The sequence below is a fragment of the Myripristis murdjan genome, chromosome 9 (assembly GCF_902150065.1).
Source record: "Myripristis murdjan chromosome 9, fMyrMur1.1, whole genome shotgun sequence".
NCBI classification, from domain to species: domain Eukaryota; kingdom Metazoa; phylum Chordata; class Actinopteri; order Holocentriformes; family Holocentridae; genus Myripristis; species Myripristis murdjan.
In genome coordinates, this window is record NC_043988.1 from 2,812,136 (window position 1) to 2,831,777 (window position 19,642).

At 40.8% G+C, this 19,642-nt stretch overlaps 1 protein-coding gene and 1 long non-coding RNA gene across 2 annotated transcripts; both read left to right on the plus strand.

Moving 5' to 3' along the window:
- Positions 1-2,156: 2,156 nt before the first annotated feature.
- Positions 2,157-4,008, plus strand: LOC115364641 (uncharacterized). Its single transcript, XR_003928705.1, has 3 exons — positions 2,157-2,287; positions 3,313-3,430; positions 3,711-4,008. It is a non-coding gene; the product is annotated as an uncharacterized LOC115364641 (long non-coding RNA).
- Positions 4,009-4,618: 610 nt separating this feature from the next.
- On the plus strand, positions 4,619-7,808 carry gcnt4a (glucosaminyl (N-acetyl) transferase 4a). The gene is made up of 3 exons (XM_030059156.1): positions 4,619-4,690; positions 5,248-5,320; positions 5,675-7,808. The coding sequence occupies exon 3, from the start codon at positions 5,676-5,678 to the stop codon at positions 6,972-6,974; it is 1,299 nt and encodes a 432-aa protein (XP_029915016.1). The 5' UTR covers positions 4,619-4,690; positions 5,248-5,320; position 5,675; the 3' UTR covers positions 6,975-7,808.
- The last annotated feature ends 11,834 nt before the right edge of the window (positions 7,809-19,642 follow it).

Below are 19,642 nucleotides of genomic sequence, written 5' to 3' on the forward strand. Positions count from 1 at the left end.
ACAGCAACTGCCAAGAATAGGTGGCAACCACAATTCTCAACCTATGAAAAGATGACATAGTTAAGACTGTTGCCATAGGAGACTAAAATACTGGACGCCTTCTGTAAACTTTGAAAAAGACAAATAGTGCCAGTTTTTTAAAATAAAGTGAGCGTTGTGCATTTAAGGAGTTGTTGTCTTCGTACCAACCTTACAACCTCAATGAAGATGTGCCTGTTTCTGACAGACACCCCTGTTCTGGGGCAGTCTTTTTTTCCCAGCACTCCACTTATCCAAATTACAGCAATATTGTTTGATTCTTGGCCCAGGGTTATGTCTGACTCATTCCAGCAAGGTGTGTTGAAATATCAAGTCATCTCCCTTGCTTCACATCAGAGGAAGCTACTGGTAGCTCTCCAGAGGCAAACTGACTTGGCAGAACTGTGCCTAAATACAAAGGCCAAAGCCTCCACTTTGCCTCCCAGCTCTCACTGTAGCTCACTGAGGGGACAGCAGCCAAACTCCTGTACCACTACATTCTCCACCCCAGCTTCCTCTCAAGATAGACAAGACCACAAGAGTTTTCCAGATGGCAACAAGCAAGGTACTCAAAGCACACAGGACAGGATGGAAAGCTGCAGGCCAGTCATTCAGGCCAGCCTGCTAAAACCAATACCTCAAACTAACACCAGGGTCCTCATGGTGCCCAAGAGTCGAGCTTCTTTACCAAAGCAGCGCAACAAGGTTCCCACACAAACTGCTGTGATAAACCAGAGAGATAGCAGGGGCAGCAGTGTGCAACAACCACAAAACACTATGAAAGGCAGAAAGGTGAAAGGAAATAATGCAGTGATGCAGACATCAGCTGTGGAGAAGACCAGAGATCTGGCTAAGCTAATACATAAAGGAATCATATCACCTGGAAGTGTTCTCCAGCTGCTTTGGAAGGTGAGCCAGAGCTGTAGTGGGCCAATGCAATGGACCTTTAGCTCACACACACACACACTCACACACTCACACACACACACACACACACACAGTGCATTCAGAAAGTATTCAGACCCCCTTCACATTTTTACTTTTGTTGTGTTGCAGCCTGATGCTACAATCTTTTAAATTCATGTTTTTTTTTCTCATTAATCTACATTCAGTACCCCATAATGACAAAGTGTCATGGGGTATATATATACACACACACACACACACACACACACACACACACATATATATATATATAGATATAGATAGATAGATAGATAGATATAGATATACATACATATAGATAGATATTCAGAAACCTTTTTTTTTTTTTTTAAGAGAAAAAAGGGTTTGCAGTCGTGTAAATCCAACCACATGGCAAGTGATACCATGTATTTATTGCAGGAAAAGAAAAAAACATTTAATTGATTTTGAGATACTTGACCAAATATGCACACAATACACAAAATCCCAAACACATTTGCACTGCCTTGACTACAGTTATTGCAAGGAACAGGAACACAAGAAGCCAGTCCAAAGGGTTTTCTTTTTGTGACACTTAGCATGTTTCATTTGCCCACTGGGTCAGCACCCAGTGTGTACCTGTCTGGACAGAAAGGGGTCTCCTTTCTGTGGTCTTTATCAAGATTTCTTCTATTTTCCTTATTTCATCTGTGGGGTTTGGGGGGATTTTTTCCCATTATGTGGGTTAAGTCAGGGGGTGTCATCCTGTTTTATTTGTTGGAAACGTGTGGGCCCGTAAAGCCCTTTTGTTATTTGGGCTCTAAATAAATCTGATCTTGAACCTATCAGGTATATGATACAAAGATGACTCCATTTTTCATGCAAAAATTAATGGAAAAAAATCACAAAAAGCACAATCCATTATTGCAGTAATACATTACCTTTGAAAATAACTATAAAAAAGACTTCTCTATACAAAGAAATATACATGATGTTTGTACATGTTTATTGATTGTAGCATCATAGTGTGCTATCTCAGTGCAGGCCACCAGGGGTTACTGCTGCAGATTTCAGAGCTTGCCATTTAACCATAGAACCACAGTTTATCCAAAAATGCACATTTCAACATAGACAGTCACATGTAGGTACTTGGCAGCAGTGCTGTCAAGCAAAGAAAATGTAACAACTGAATTTTGAAGGTTAAGTGTTTGTTTTACACCTACAGGGTTATTGGCACCAGGCTAATGTGCTTGCCAATGGGTCAGTAAAGGACAGTAAAGGCAAATTGTACCTGGCCCTGGAGCACTGGCTGGAGTCTATTGTTGGGAACAACATCCCTGTCAGCTCATCTTACGCCTGGGACAAGGTTGGACCCTGCTCTGTCTGAGCCTCTTTATTGAAAACACTCAATCCATTATGTGGAAATATGGAAGTCTGGGCAATTTTTTTTTCTGCCTTTCTTGCTCACTGACTCAGTACCTCACTAAATTAAACTCTGGTGTCTGGGACTTAAGCATTGGTTCATACTACAGTGTTTTGGTTACATAGCTCAACCCAGCCCACCAAGGCAAACAGCACAGTATAATATGTGATGTAATACAGTGATACTGAAAGCTGCCTCTGCAATCTTAGTTCATTGTTGGCAGGTTAGTAGGAAAGAAACCACCCACCCACAAGCTCTGCCATGGAATGAGAGCTTTTGCTATGGTGTAGCCCATTATTTAGGGCTGTCATTTGCTTGGACACAGATTGAACACAGAAAAGAAAAGAAAAGAAAAGAAACATCTGTCCACTGTCCAGGCCCTCTATTTTGACAGTAGTTTTTCATCCAGGATGAATAACTGTGGCAGAGCAGTCTTTCACTGACTGTTGTACAGAGAACTTCCTGAACTGAGAGTATAGTTATGTGTTGATGCAGAAGAAGTTTAAAAAAAGAGTCCATGCTGTTTCCTGCCTGCCAGTGGGAGTCAGCACAGGCAGGGCAAGGCACAGCAATGGCCCATGAATTATTGAGTGTGCACTGTAGAGCCATGGACCAGCACAGAGACCCTCCTACATCTCATTGAGAAAATTAAAAATAGCTAAGTGCTGGAGAGGCGACTCCCACAGCCTGACATGTGGCTGATGAGCTTAAAGCACCGCTAACAGGCACATGGTAGGCTCTCAGGTGTCGGATATCCCACTCATCAAAACCAGTTTGTATTTCCACTCTCACTGGTGTCAATGAAGGCATCCTTTTGCCAGGTTGCTGTACAGAAACAGTATGATCGCATGTGTGCCAATTCCATCAGTCATTCTCATGCTCTATCAGCAAGAAATCATGATAACAGACTTGTTTTGGTGTTATTGTTAGATGTTGTTTTCAATCAACTCCTCCCATTATATTACCAGGTGATGTTCAGACAAAAGCCTTTGTCTTATTACTTATTGAACGTGGAGGCTGAAGCGGGTGTTGAGGAGCCGCTCCAACCCTGCAGCACCAGCTCTTTTCAGGAACCTCCTAGCAAAGGTCTGTTATTAACATCTACTGACATGCCTAACCCTACCGTCTCAGCTCTCTCCAAATGCTGGCTTTGTCACTGCCTTCTGAGCAACTGCAGAAGATAAAGAGTGCAGGCACTGGAGCGTGGCTTTTTCTATGTCAATAATTAATCATCTTCCTCATATGTCTCCCACCTGGAGTTGCTGTGAACACTGTTGCAAACAGTTACAATAAAATAGCCTTTACATTTACAGAGAGAAATGTAACTTTATATGTGAAGTATATCTATTCTTTTCTGTTATTACAGTGTCAGCAAGCCTTAATCATCTAATGCAAATCAAGACAATCCATTTGACTGGTGATGAGGAGTTCCTGCCAAATGATATAATGGACTTCTATTGGGAGATGTTCTTGCAGAGTGACTCTTGGGAGTCTGAAGACTGGGGACATTGAAAAAGCATATTATAATGAGCTTGCATGTTTCTGCTACTGTTTGTCTCATGTCAGAATCTTCATGGACGAGCATCATTTAAACAATGTATTCTCATTCTGTTTTTTTTTTTTTGTTTGTTTGTTTGTTTGTTTGTTTTTTCATTTGTTCTGAACATTCCACGATTGTTGTTGTTGCTGAAATGTTAAAATTACTCCTGGTGGTAGCTAAACATTCCCCTCCAGGGCGTCTGCATCATAAGGTTAAAAGACACCACTTAAAAGTGTTCTCATATAAGATACCTCTGTTTCTTTCCTCCAATGTGCACAACAGATTTCATATTGCAAGAACTTACATCAGCCTAAAAACAAGGAGGGCAAACTCTATTCTGTAAATACAAAGGTGTGTGAAATGAGTTTGTGTGAGTGGGTTTACCCACCACTACATCCTACATGAATTCAGTGTGCTCATATTTCAGTGTTTGTTTCCTTTTCATTTGTTGTTCCAGTGTTAACACTACTAATAAAAATAGTTCTCATGGAACACAAACACACTTAATTGACAGTCAGACCGATAGATCAATAGATATTATTCCTTCTTAAAAGTTGTGTGCAGCTTTGCCTTGAACCTTCCCCTTGTCTTGGACTTAGTTAATGGTTAGTGACTTGTAAGCAGGCTGCAGGATGTGGATGTGTATTGGTGAGCGGGCAGTGGGCGGACTGCTGCGCTGCCTGTGTCCGCCCTGCCACTCCTTTGCCACGGCCGCTGGTCGCTCCAGTCCACGGAGACGCTCCGGACACAGCGGACTGACTCATGACTGCTCCTCACTGCCTCAGCACTCTTTCTTTACGCATGTGGTAAGTTTTTTTTTCATTCGCCTTCTTTCCTGACCGTTACCGAAACTAGAGTGTACATGACATTACAGCGAGCGGTTTTACAGTTGGTATTTCCTGGAAAACTGCTTTATTATAGCTTTATGCCTGAGTCTTGTGATCGTTCTGGAGCAAAGTTTTGGCGAGGCGAAACAGGGATTGGTCACTTGGACGACTTATTAGAATTAAGGCTTCACGAGTGTGTGTGTGTGTGTGTGTGTGTGTGTGTGTGTGTGTGTGTGTGTGTGTGTGTGTGTGTGTGTGTGTGTGTGTGTGTGTGTGTGTGTGTGTGTGTGTAATGCAGTGTAGGATCCGCTGTGGAGTTTCTTTTCCCAAGTGAAACAACTCCTGTAAGTAATCACCGTTGGCTCCTCGTGTTCAGCGGTTTTAGTCAGGTGGGGCTGAAGAAATATAGTAGCCTACACACTAACCTGTATATTTTGCTGTATTATGCGCATTCCAGCGTGTTTGGCAGGCCGATATAGTCTGGGATCAGAGAAATTTGTTTTTCTCCCTCTCTGAAAAGTATTTCTCTTTTCAAGGCTCCCTAATGGAACAGCGGAGACGGTTTGGGTAGCATATGAGAGACGCTCAAACACAACTTTAGAGAGCAAGGTGAGTGAACTAGTCAACAGTTTTACATGATTTAACCATAAACACAATAATAACAAAAAGAAATATCAAAGTTTTCTGGTCATTATAAAAAAAAAAGATCATTTGCCAAGTTATTAATAAATATTTTGTATATTGTGCAATTTCCACTAACACATTATCAGTGTCTTGTCAATCTTAAACAAACAAACAAACAAACAAAACCCATAGTGTTTGATAATTACCACCTAAAAACTTTATGTGCAAATTTTGGTAGCATAGGCTTCAACTAATTATCAGAGTTATAGTTACCCTTTGTAGCTTTATGATGTAACTTGAATGCTCACTGTCATTTTTTCCTATTTTCATCCTCTGCAGAATGAAAATAAGATGCGCCCCCTTACATAGGTTGAGACACAGGTGCTTCCTGTTTTCTCTGTCACTGCTGGTGGTGTGTCTGCTCAAATTGGTCTACATTAAAGTGACAGTGAGGAACACTTTCTACATCGAGCCCTATGGGATCACTGCCAGCTCTTACAGAATCCAGAGCAACAGCTATGACATTAACTGTACTGCTGTTTACCAGCTTGACCCTGTGGAGATAGGGAAGGCTCTTGAGATCCGACGGAAAGTCATTGTGGACTTGGATGATGATAGCATTGTTTCTTTGACTTCGGACTGTCAGAGGTATATCAAAACAAGGGCATACAATGACGTTCCCGTGTCAGAGGAGGAGCGACACTTCCCGCTGGCTTACTCCCTGGTGGTGCATAAGAATGCGCCCATGGTGGAGCGTATTCTTCACGCTATCTACGCACCTCACAACATCTATTGCGTTCACTATGACCAGAAGTCTTCTCCAGCATTTATAACGGCCATAAAGAACTTGGCTCAGTGTATCCCAAATCTGTTCATTGCGTCCAAACTGGAGTCTGTGGAGTATGCCCATATCACCAGGCTCAATGCGGACCTCAACTGCCTCTCTGACCTAATGAAGTCAGAGGTCAAGTGGAAGTATGTCATCAATCTGTGTGGCCAGGATTTCCCCCTCAGGTCAAACTATGAGCTGGTGTTAGAGCTTAAGCAGCTGAATGGCAGTAACATGCTGGAGTCCAGCCGCCCCAGTGAACTAAAGAAACAGCGCTTCAGTTTCCAGCATGAGCTGAAGAACGTGCCTTATGAGTATCACAGGCTGCCTGTCAAAACCACACGGGCCAAGGATGTGGCTCCTCATGGAATTGAGATGTTCATTGGGAGTGCTTACTTTGTCCTGTCATGGGACTTTGTGAGTTATGTAACCACTAGCCAGGTGGCCAGGGACTTTCTAGCATGGTCTGCTGACACATACTCACCAGATGAACACTTCTGGGCCACCCTGGTCCGAGTCCCTGGGGTGCCAGGCCACATTCCCAGGTCAGACCCTGATGTGACAGATCTGAAGAGTAAGACACGACTGGTCAAATGGAACTATCTAGAGGGATCCCTCTACCCAGCCTGCACAGGCACACACATGCGCAGTGTCTGTATCTATGGAAGTGCTGAGCTCCGCTGGCTCCTGAACTATGGCCACTGGTTTGCTAACAAATTTGACCCGAAAGTGGACCCAATCCTGATTAAGTGCTTGGAGGAGAAGCTGAGGGAAAAACGTCTGCACAGAGCAGACAAGCTGCTGAAATGAAGAGGGGATGTGACTGAGACAGGGAGTAGTTTCTGCACTTATTTTGTTGTTAGACAAAGTTGAGAAGTTGCTGCACCAGGATGCTGCACTTGTTCTACAGACAAATGGCCTTTCTGCATTGATCCACCTACCCAAATCATTGCCTTTCTGAAATTCAGAGCGCATTTGACAAATACCAGAAAAAAATGAAAATAGTGTTTCTCTCTATAATTATAATGATAATTATAATTATTAATAATAACAGGTTAAACTCTATAAAATAGCCTGGTGTATTTGTCTAATTGTGGCTTAGGGACAAAGGTTGTCCTCGGTACTCCAGGAAGATCAATACAAAAACAAATTCATACTACTGCAACTGCTACTACTACTACAAACAACAACAAAAACAACAGTAATAATAATTGCGGTAGAAAACATACCATATGCAATGTTGTGTGCTGCAGTCCTATCAAACTAGTGGTTTGATACCAACTGGTTTCAGGAAATGTCATCCTACAGAGAAGTGACACTTGAATTCTCACCCATATACTGTGTATATGTTGTTATAGTCCTTGAATACTATTCAAGAGGCAGAGAGTTAGAGACAGCTATTCTGCTATGGAGATATGAAGTACCAAAGACTCCTGTTCTGTGACTGGAGGGCTCTCCCAATGTAGGTTGTCATTTTGGTGGTGAAGAAAACCCTTAATGTGAGGAAGAGCGAGTTAATATGGAAGGTTGTGATTTTTCATGCTTTATTTATTTCTTAATAAAAGGATCATCCAAAGTGTTTCTCATACGTTGCTTGACCCACTGGTATGACATCAGGTGTTACCTGTCAGTATCAGCCAAATACACTTTATCACACTAACAGCTGACTTCTTGTAGTCTGCCCAGTCCATTAACCCAGCAATTAGACTTAATAGAGGTATCAGGATCCCCTTTGAACATGAGATGCTACTTCTTTAAAGCACAATAAAGTGTAATAGATCATATACAAATGATAATTGAGTAGGCAGGACTGGCAGCTCTGCTTAGTCATGTAAAAGTGAGCCATAATGTTTTTCAGAGCAGGTGCAACTCTCTAGTTTTCTACAGTCCTCTGCTGCTTCTAACTGCACTTTTGTGATACAAAGTGACATTTTAATCCCCTCTATGGCTGACTGCAGGCTTGGCTCCTAATGCTGATGACTCGGCAGGACTAATATATATCAAATGGTTGTGGGGAGGTGGAAACTGACGAGCCACTATAACTCAGGTTGCCTCTGTGCTGACTCTCAGCTCTGGATCCATTATGGCACACCAGAGAGCAGGACTAACCAGCCTCTGACTGCCCTTAATGTCCACTACATACAGCCTAAAGCCTGGAACTGAGCAAGGCTGACACCGGCTGAAATCTGATCGGGTTATCCATGCAAAAGTAAGACATAACAAATAAATAATTGCTGTGGCAGGTGCGGGAACATTGCATTGCAACAGCTTGGGTTTCTGGCTGCTTGACTGGCAGGCACTCAGTAAAAACCTTAAATCAGGTGTTACCTTTCCAACTTTAAGTAGGGTGATGTTAAAAGTGTCAAATGGCTAACTGTCCAACCAACCCCAAGATGAAGTGTGTGTGCTTAAAACAGAAATAACAGCCATATTTAAGTGGTAAAATATCTCTCATCACAACTCCTCAGGGGGTACTGAAATCAAAGGGGGAGAAAAGTTTGAATCAACACTAGAGCTGCAATTGCAACGTCTAGGTGAGTAAGTCTACATGAACAGCTTAAGCAACTTGGAAGCTAATTTGGTACACCACCTTATCAGTCCAATGCAATATCAGTGGGAATTGGGATCTCTGATGTGAAACTGAGATCCAACTGAAAATTGAAATTGAGAATCAAACAGCACTTATTTAAACACCTCCATGCAAGTGGGTCAAATAATTCTTAAATGATCACTGCTGTTTCACCTGACTTTTAGTTGTGTTATATTTTACGCTAGTTGTGTGTCCATCATTGATGCTGCTTTTCTTGGTGAACTTGGAATTGTAAAAGACATGTTGTATCTCAGTGTGGCCTTCTTAGTTAAATAATAATTGAATAATGAATAAATTAATCAGCAGTGGTTGCTATTTTTCACCGCTGTTTGATAAGTTTGGGTTGGAAATGAGTGCATGCTTTACATCAACCAAGATCGACCATACCAGGTACAGTAAGAGAAAAGGTAAAATGTTCAAACTGTCAGAAGCACAAGGCAGAGGGAATTCAGTTTAAAATTTAAATGTTGTGACAGTAAAAGATGCAAAAAAAAAGTGGGATACCCCAAAAAAAAAAAAACATTCTGTGGTGAAAGCACACCTCATCGCTGTGCAGCTGCACATATGGCACAGCAGTAAAATACAAAATGAATAATCAACAACACAATTGGCTTATTTGCTTGAAAACCCTCAGATAAGCTCTATGTTAAACTTTCAGATCACCAGCTTCTCATCTTAGATTCCAGCTGCCACTGACATTGCACTGGACTGAAAGCCGGGTATGACAAATTGGAGTCAAGCTAGATAAACTGCTCATGTGAATTATCCCAGCTGAGCCTCGCAGTTCCGCTGCTATAACTAAGATGAACTTTTCCCTCTGATCAGACTGCTCCCTGAATTCCCCTTTCACTTCTATTAATAATAAAGCATCTAATATCTGATCAGGTTTTGAGTTTTGGTGCTATAACGTTTATTTGCAGCCTGGAATTGCAGAAGTACTGTTCAGATAAGCTGTGTTAGCTTTACTGTCAGTTAATTAAACCCTGCCATATCCTGACAACCCTGACACATTCAGTTGACTTAAATGCTCAGCTCTGTCACCTGTTGTTCACGCTCGGTGGAGTGTCAGCAGCAGGAAGCAACAGGGCTTGAAGCTGCATTCATTAAGGCTGGAATGGCCAGAGAGTGAACAGTGATGCAATTATGTTAAGTATGGATGTAATTTAAAGTCCAGTCTGCTTGCTTCTCATTTCAGTGAGGAAAATAATATCAATATTTGATGTAATTGCATCATGTTGATTCATGTGCATGTCTTTGCGTACACCCTGATTACTGGTTTCCCACTGGTTTTTAGAACAAATGCATCCTAAAGCAATCTGGTGCATGTTTACACTGCAAAAACTCAAAATCTTACCAAGATTATTTGTCTTATTTCAAGTCAAAAATGTCTTATTACTAGTCAATTGTCTCTTGTTTCAAGTAAATTTTCACTTGAAACAAGTGAAAACTGTCTAAAAACAATTTACTTCTGAGGTGATCATGTCTTATTTTAAGTGTAATGAGATATTTTGACTAGAAATAAGACATTTTTGACTTGAAATAAGACAAATAATCTTGGTAAGATTTTGCGTTTTTGCAGTGTACAACAAGATGTACAAGAACAAATAAAAATATAAAACATTATTCAGGATCCATTTAACTAAAATATTAGCTGCAGTGTTGGGTGAACTAGCTAAGTCCTACTTGTTTTTGGGCTGGTGTGATGTGAAATGTTAAACATGCCAGTCAGAGCTTCAGTATGACGGCGTATAAGTGCCTCAGCAGGGAGGGAATAGATTACAGAGCCGGGGGAGAGGAGGGTAATATTCTGAGAAAAAAACTCAGCGTTTCCAATATTAAAGTCGTAAATTCACAAGAAAAAACTCACTAACTCACTAACACTAACTCACTATTAAGTAACAAATTTGCAGAAGCTCGGAAAAATGTTTTTTCTTCTATTTCTTATATAAGCATAAGAAGAAACTATATGTCTTACACTATATAGGCAGCACATGGCTTGGCTTTGCAAGGTTGGTGTTTGGATAGCCATGGGGTTCAGTGACAAGGAAATCCTGCTGATTTGAGCCCAGAATCACAACATTGTTTTCTTCTGAATCAGCCCAAGTCACAGCAACGTCTCTTTAAAGTCCAGATGCTGATGAGAAGATTGTGATTCTGGGCTCAAACCACCAGGATTTCCTTCTTACTGAATCCCATAGCATAAGAAAACTATTTTCCCAGTTTTATTTCTCATAAATTTGTGACTTTATGAACTCAGAATTTTCAAGTTCTTTTTCCTCAAAAATTTGTGACTTTTTTCTCATTAATTTATCACTTTAATCTTATAGATTATAGGTTTGTTTGTTTGTTTTTTTCTTGCAAATTTACAACTTAAATCTCAGAAACTCAGAATTTTTTCTTGGAATATTATCCCCCCTCTGCCGGCTCTGTTTTTTTTTTTTTTTTTTCCTTTCCCCTACAGTGGCCCTAACACATCTTCAAAGAAGATTCACTGCACATGGAATATTTCCCTGAAAAGCTCAAGAAGCTCCGTGTCCACAGTGTGCAGCGGGTCCCTCATGCTGTCTCACCCCGGGTGAGGCGCCTGGCACAGTTTTGTACCCGCTGATGGTGGACATGTGTTACTGCATTATGAGCTTGAAGTTATGACTAGCAAATGATTCATGGCACAAAATTAAAAGTTTTTATTTTGATTTTTTTGTCCTCTATCAGATATCACTGAAGTGGACAAGAGGAGTGGGTAGCCACCAGTGGCCTCACTGTCTGTCCTCCTTTTATATATTAGTTTGCTCCTGACAATAACCTCAATTCATGGCTGTTCTACAGTGCAGAGGGGTTGTCGAGGACAGGTGAAATTTGAATACGGAACCTCTGCTCCCTCCTGCATGTCTGTCTATCTGCAGGTATACAATGAACAATAAGCATCATTCTTTCTCTCTGGCTTGGTATTTTGGACAGGCCCCAAGCTGAGCTGGTTCTTTCTCTCTCTCTCTCTCTCGCTCTCTCTCTCTCTCTCTCTCCCTGACTCATTAGGACCGCTTCCTCAGCAGAGGTGCTGTGTCATCTCCTGGGTCTGTGGATTTATGATTCTTTAAAGAAACTTGACTGTCCAAGTCCCGTTGATCCCCCTGGACATATTAGAGAATTTGTTTGCCAGCATTGCGCTTTGTGCACTTAAAAAAAAAAAAAAAAAAATGAAAGAGATGAAATGAAAGAGGCTCCTTGCCCTAGAAATGCATTCATTATTCTTTACCCTTCCCAAGATTGTTAATGACAGATGGAAACAGTGGATGAAATCCCAGTGGGCCCAACCTGGCCTGCTGGTCAGCTTTGGACAGTAACATGATTCAGATACCAAACAAAGCCACGGCCTGCCTTCCCTTTGCCGAACCCTGACTTACCACAAGCAGGCATGCTGGGTCTGTCTTTCTGGAAAGCATTCATTTTCCTAAGAGGTTCTTCAGCATAGCAACACAGACCTGGGAACACAAACCTGAAATCTTCCTCGTGACGGTGCCTACAACGCAAGAGAGGCACTGTTCATTACCTCTCACTCATCTTATTTTCAGATGTACCTACTTAACCTATATGTTTATGTCGTGTATGGCTAATTTACCCTAAGCTCTCCACAAATTAGTTTTAAAGCCTATTCAAAACAACTATTTACTTGTAAACTAGTGCATAGCTGGTGTTATTCGTGCTTGCCAGAGTCGCTAGTGGGTATGGCACCGGTGGGCAAACATCCCTGCTGGACTTGGGCCTTCGAGTCTTTCCAGCACCATCCCTTAATTAAAGTCTGTCCCAAAATGCAGAGTTGCGTCCGTTTTTTGTGCTTTTTGAAAGGAGCAGTGAACCCATGCTGTATGGAAGAGCTGTGACAGAGCTCTTCACATGCGGGTGTACAGTGTTAATAGGAACCTCTCTGCCCTTTGACACATGTACCTACAGGACCATAGCAGTGATTCTGCATGTTTAACATAATATCTAGAAAATGCATATACTTGATGTTTCTGTTCATCTTTTCCCAAAGCAAGCAGTCGCAGTAACTCTGATGTCATCTTCCTCCCTTTTATCCAGCCACTGGTTTCCATTCATCCCACTGTGATATGAAAATGAACTTTCAGAGACTTCAAACTTTATTCGCACCGGTTTTCCATCACCATAATAAAGTCGTCCACATTCGTTTTCCTAAAAGTGGTTTGTTGCGATGTAACAAACCACTTTTCAAATGGCATGCATGGTCCTTTAAGATACCACTCCTTTGGAACCTATACTGTAATTGCTACAGATGAAACTTTTCAGATATCTTTAATTGGCGCATTCCTGTCATTTGATTGCTATCACATGGGTTTCAGTATCATGCAGTGGTAAGGAGGGAGTCAGCTCGTGTGCTTTGGTATTGCTAAAGGCTTCAATATGTCTAAAGAATGAATACGTGTTTTATTCAGTCCAGTTCCTTATTATTGTTATTTGCGGCAGTTCTTGTTGACTTCAAGTTGAAGATATCTTGGCTATTGTGTGCTATCGGTGTGTATGTAGACTATGATTGGACCGATGTGTAATAAACAGTCAACATTTGTCCGTATTTCTGAGCAGGATGCAGTTAGATGAAACGGCCTGGCACATTAATCCTGCAAAGAACGTGTAATGAGGGAGGCATGACGTGGAGCTACAACATCCAAACAACAGCCAACTGATGTTTTCAATTTGAAGATTTCTCACTGAACGTACATATGGTCAGTCTTAAGAACACAAGCTGGCTATATAGTCCAGTCATTTTATGAAAAAACCTAGGACAAATTGCAAGAGAAACAAACTCAACTGATTTTGTATCCTCAGTTTGTCCTGAGTGAGGGGAAAAAAGTCCCAAGAGATCACAGTGAATTAAAAGGTTACTATATATATAGTAACTTTTTAATTTACTGTTATATAGTAACCTTTTAATTCAAGGTTACTTTATATATAGTAACTTTTTAATTCACTGTTTAAATGTCTCTTCTGGCATTTATTCCTTATATTCCTTATTAGCGCATATCAAATCAGATAATGTGTGATATGCATGTGTAAACAGAATAATTCAAAGAACTTGTAATTGACTTTTTTTCTTGTCTTTGTGTGTGTAATCATCTTGTGAATTTTTATAGTGATATCTGAAAGTAAAATTTTGAACCCCTTTCCCCTGTGTGTTAAAAGTGTTTTTTGGTAATATGTGGTCATAAATAGGTGATTTTCAAAACTTTCCACCAATGGGATTTCTTGGGACTTTTTTCCCTCACTCAGGACAAACTGAGGATCCAAAATCAGTTGAGTTTGCTTCTCTTGCAATTTGTCCTCGGTTGACCCCAATTTTGGCCTAAAATTACTGGACTAATATATATTGTAACAGTATATATAACCAGCTTGCCTGGCTCCGTCATGTTTTTCCTCCCTACAGTGGCCTTAGTGCGCTGTTGTATCTATGAACTTAACCATCAGTGGTGGAGGTGAAGCCCAGTCAAGGGTCTCCCTCATGTTCTGAAAAAGTCCTGCCTGCTGTCACCAACCCTTCGCTGATGAAGCCTCATATCCTGACCGACCAGGAGCAGTGTTTGGCGAACAGGCTGGATTAATGTTTCTCTTCCCGGACTTGGACACCTGCAGGATCGAGAAAACAAGGATGGGTGGGGCTGGGAAGATGGTAAATAACTCACACTCTGCACCTGTGAGCAAATGGTCAAAGGTTAGCAAGGATTAGTTTGTGATAAGGCGTGCCAGGGCAACATGTCTATTCTCACTAATCTCACTTGCTCGATCTCTGTCTCTGTCGTTCTCTGCCTTGCATTTCCCATCGCTGCGCTGCTCTCACCTTAATGCAAATACATACTTGTACAGATATTTGCATTTCACCAGTTGAACAAACAACCTTTCGGGAAAGCATGATAGAACAATACAGGCAACTGTTAGCTTACCAAAATGAATACTAAGCAGCATCCTGCTCCATCTGCTTCATTTAAATATGAGGCCTTGTCCAGCAGCAGTAAGCCCTGTGTTATGGTAGAGAAAATGACTAGTGCAGCCAAGGACGGCATGACTTTGCTTTTGCCTCTGTTTCTTTCGCTTACTCAGTGCAAGGCAATCGCTTGTTGCTCAGGCCTAAGTGATGCAGATCTCATGTTTTTATTAGCATGAAAAGCCAGCTTTATAATGAATAACTATTGAAAACAAACTGGCTGTGGAGTGGAGGCCTCTTGGCATAATGGAAGCCTTGTCTGTGTAGACGGCCGCTAGTTCCAACCAACACCTCACACCATGAGGTAAGTGCTTAGAATAACAGGGAGTGTGTGCAGACTTTCCTCACACTTCTTGCTCGAGTTTAGCTGCTCTACACTCATACAGCAGCGTGCAGGAAGCAAATGAAATACTTTCATTATGTCACTAGGACGGTCAGCACTTTTGTTCCTATATTTGAAGGAGCCCACTGACAGGATGTTGACCAGCTTCCTTCTCAAGTTTTGTTTTTAGTCACTGATTTATTCTGAGATATGTATCTTTTCAGGTGGCGTGCATTGCGCACACACAAATTTAGCACAGTGTAGGTTTTCCACTCTTATTTGAAGTGGAAACCCTCACGATACTTGCTTTGTTCACTTGTTTTTATTTTTTGTCTTCGACTCTGGTGCAAAGCACTTACTGCTGTGCTGTTCCTGCACTGCACCTCCCAGAGATCACCTGTCAATCAAACCATGTCGGCGCCACTGTCACATATTTTTCCTTGGATTTTCTGCTAATAAAGTTGAGTTTCTGTACATATGTGACCATAAGTTAATTCACATTTCTGTGATTAGTTTACATTATAATTTAGCTCTATATCATTTTTGAGTTAGATGACTTATCTTAAATTTAAGTTATTTTCAGGTAAATTTTTACAGTTATATGAAGAAATAGTACATAAATAATATTTTTTTTTTTTTTTTTAAATTGTATGTTATTTTATTTAAAGAGTTTTATTAATAATTTATCATTTATTGATTTTATTTATTATTATTTTTAAATTATTGTTATTTTTAAATTATTATTATTAGTAGCAGTAGCAGTAGTGATATTTTATTGTGTTCTAATTTAAATATAATTTAGTTGTCATTTAGTTTACATTTTGATTTTTCTTTAGTGTTACATTACTCAATGATAGAGAGTAGTAAAACAGATATTTGTGCATATAATAATGCCATACAGTATTACTTAAATGCATAAGTGTATTCCCTCATCGCTCGGTCTGCTCAGTCTGCCTGGTTGAGCTGCAGCCACAGGGAGCTGAGAGCAGGTCCTCAGCCTGTGCACGCCCGTCCTCGCAGCCGTTTAGCACTCAGGTGCTAATTTGGAGGCTGCACCCCTGTTAGAGTTGATAGGGGCAGCAGAACAGTTATTCTTAAGGCTGCCCTCTCCCTCTGCGACGTAAACACCTCCAATCAAAACAAGTGAGCGCTGTGGGCACTGCAAAACTCAATGTAAGATGACTGGCAGGCAGTAGGACTGAACACTTCATCGAAATATTATCAAAATCACAATATGGCCAAGTGCAATATCCAAATCACAAGAGCTGTAATTTTTTGATCATGGTGAAATATGTGATAAAATATCATTCCAAAAAAAAAAAAAAAAAAAAAAAAAAAAATACTATGGTACTACAGAGATGCCCTGGCCTATAAATTGTATTTTATACATGACAGAAAACATGTTTGTTTGGTACAGATCCCAGAAAAAAAATCACGCCTTCATCACTTTATCAGCTTTTTCAGTGAAAATGAAAGTTACACTTTAAAATGGATAATTCCTACAGTCTGGCCTACAATCATGACTAGTAATTGCAACATCTGTAAAATGAACTGCAAATGTGATTTTATTTTTGACAATTTCGTTCTGTGCTACCAGGCAGGAAAGTCACTGCTGTGTGTTTTACGTAATTAAATGATGGAGGGAGAATTAAATTGCAACCGCCTGACTTTACTAGCAGACTAGATGCCGGACCTGCGGTCACTATGTATGAGAAGTTGGTGCTTTTAAAGAGCACGAAGCATTACAATTACACGTGACTTTCATTAAGTAGCTCATGAGGACGTGCTTTCAGATCTGCGGCTCTCTAGTTGATAGGCTGCTCGCGTCTCGTCAGTGATACAGTCATGCCTGGCTGCCTGGCTGCCTGGCTGCCTGGCTGCCTGGCTTCCTAGTCAGCTTTGGCAGCTGAACTTCAGAAACCTACACAAGAGTTGCTTTTACAACATTATCTATAAAAAATGCAGTTTTATCTGCTGTTAAACACTTACAACAATATCATGACACTGTACTTAAGTCAGTGTAAACTAGCAGTTGAGCTTGGATGTGGCATTGCGTGAGTCTCATGTATGACATGTACAGTAAACCACCCGGAAACCTGTGGATGACTATCAAATGATTGGACATATTTTTTCTTTAGTATTGCGAAAGCCACTTAGTCAAACAAAGAAAGCTCTCTCGGAAACTCTACTTGGGAGTGTTGTGTATTGCTCTTTTTTTTTTTCTTGAGTATTGCAACACCCGCTTAGTCAATAAAACTAGCTTTCTCTGAAACCTGAGTTCTGGAGTGCTTCACTGAGCACAGCTTGCACATACAACTTTATGGAAAGCAAAATAGTAAATCACATGACTCATTTGTATGCTCTTGATTATGGTGCTTAGAACCTGGTGTATAATCTCTCCATCACATCGGTGTCCTCACAAGGATTTCTTTAGGAGCGGTGCCCTATTGAATCATGATGGACAGATCACATGCAATGCTTTGCTTATAGTAACTCAATGGAGCAAATCATCTACCCAAGATGCTGGGTTACATTAGGTCAAAGTCCATGTGCAACATCACAGCTGCGACCATTCAGCATGTCATAAAGACCGTTCCACATGTCACACACACACACACACACACACACACACACACACACACACACACACACACACAGGATGTGTTTTCCTTCCTCAATACAGGTATCGTAAAAAGTAGATAATGTCAAGTCAGGGTTATTTATAGGGTAATTAAAGAACCATGGCAAAGCATTTCCCTTTAAACCCTGTGGTTTTTAGGCTGAAACAGGAGTGATGTGGTCCTTTGATGTGTTTCAGTACAAGTCTGGACTCACCAAAGCAAATAGCTTGCTGCTAATTTGCAAATGCATGTTGACTTGGAGTGAAATGAATCATACATGATCTCTGCAGACATTTGCAAATGTGATTAAGTATTTATAAGTAACATACATTTGCAGATCTCGCTACATTTCCACATTTATTATCGCTTTTTATGTGTATTTATTGTATTTCTTTATCTATTGTGTTTTCACTGTTACATTATTGCATTAAATGTAGTCTTGTGTAGTTGCAGCGACTTCAGGAGATTTGATTTAGCACCCAGTGCCTCTCGTTAAGAGGCCGTCCTGCAGGGAAGCGCTTTTTTGGTCAAATCAGCACTAACTCATGAGCATAGCGTGCTGTTAGCATGTGCTTGGCTTATGTAAAAGGCAGGCAAATAGGGGGAAAAAAATGTGCACATAATGTATCAACAAGTTTTTAATATGCTGTAACAGAGCCATGATGTGAGATGTGGTGTTTGACAGCTGCAAGTGTTGACTGAGTCTTTACAAAGCAGTCTGGAGGATCAGTGATTTTATGGAGGCTAAGTGGTCGTTTCCTTGGGTGCAAATAGATTTTTTTTTTTTCCCCGCCTACGCCCATTAGTGCCTGGAGTGGCATTGCCTGTGCCAAATTACATGGGGAGGACAATACAGGAGAGTGTCAGTTCAGATCTGGTGGCACAGTGCAATTTTGGTGCTAAAAACATGCACGCACCTCCGCCTCCCCACACCATACCTCTGACTGCAGGCGCAGGTGTTGTGTGCTATTTTTACAGCTTCAGTTGACAGTGGCACTCTCACAGAGCCGCACACAGGAAGTCATCAGAGTTTTTAATGCCTGCCGTGGACGGTCAGATAGTCAACAACAGTGCCACGGTGTAGCGCCACAGTGGCCTGTGCCGGTATTGCAGTCAGATCAGAAAACTGCTGTGCAAAACTGTGGTTGTTACTGTAAACACAAAATTGTGTGTTTAATGCTGGGATCCCCACGGTCCTTACATCACATGTTCTTCCTGCAGCCTTTAGCATGAGGGCAAGGTTTTACATACAAGATAAACAATAAACCTTTCAAAATAAGGCTTTGCAAATTTATTTTGAGGTTGGAAATGCATTCAACATGTTTATTAGGCTGCAAGGACACATTTAATGTGTTTTGGTGAGAAATGTCAAATGAATGTAAACCAAACCCAAACTAAATGGGGCACCTCCAAGTGAATATGGTACGGATATATTTATTACAATACTGTTGCCTGTCTTTGGGCTGCAAAGTAGTTATGCAGTTTGTACGTATCTCCTTTGTCCAGTTTAGTTTTGTACGTAGGTTAAATCTGTTTTTTTATTCCTCACTGACAGTCAAATTCACTTTGCTTTCCCTGATGCTGACCATGTGCCCTTGCAGATGACATGTTCTTGGCAGGTTACATTCATCAAAGGTCAAATTACTTGCTGCTCCAAAAATGTTTTAGTGTTTCCAGTCCCTAGAATTCACACGTGAAAGGTTTTAAGTGGACTTGTTTTGTTGACTTGATCGTTGACACTGTTTGACATGAATATTTATGAATATTATGTTATTTGTTGATCTGAGCATTTATTTGTTGTGCTCACCGCTTGTTTTTAGATTGATAGTTTTAACATTGGATGTGATAGATAGATAGATAGATAGATAGATAGATAGATAGATAGATAGAAACCTTTGCTAACAAGCAAACAGCACAAAGTGTTTGTATCCAGAGCCTCCAGCTCGACTCACTTCT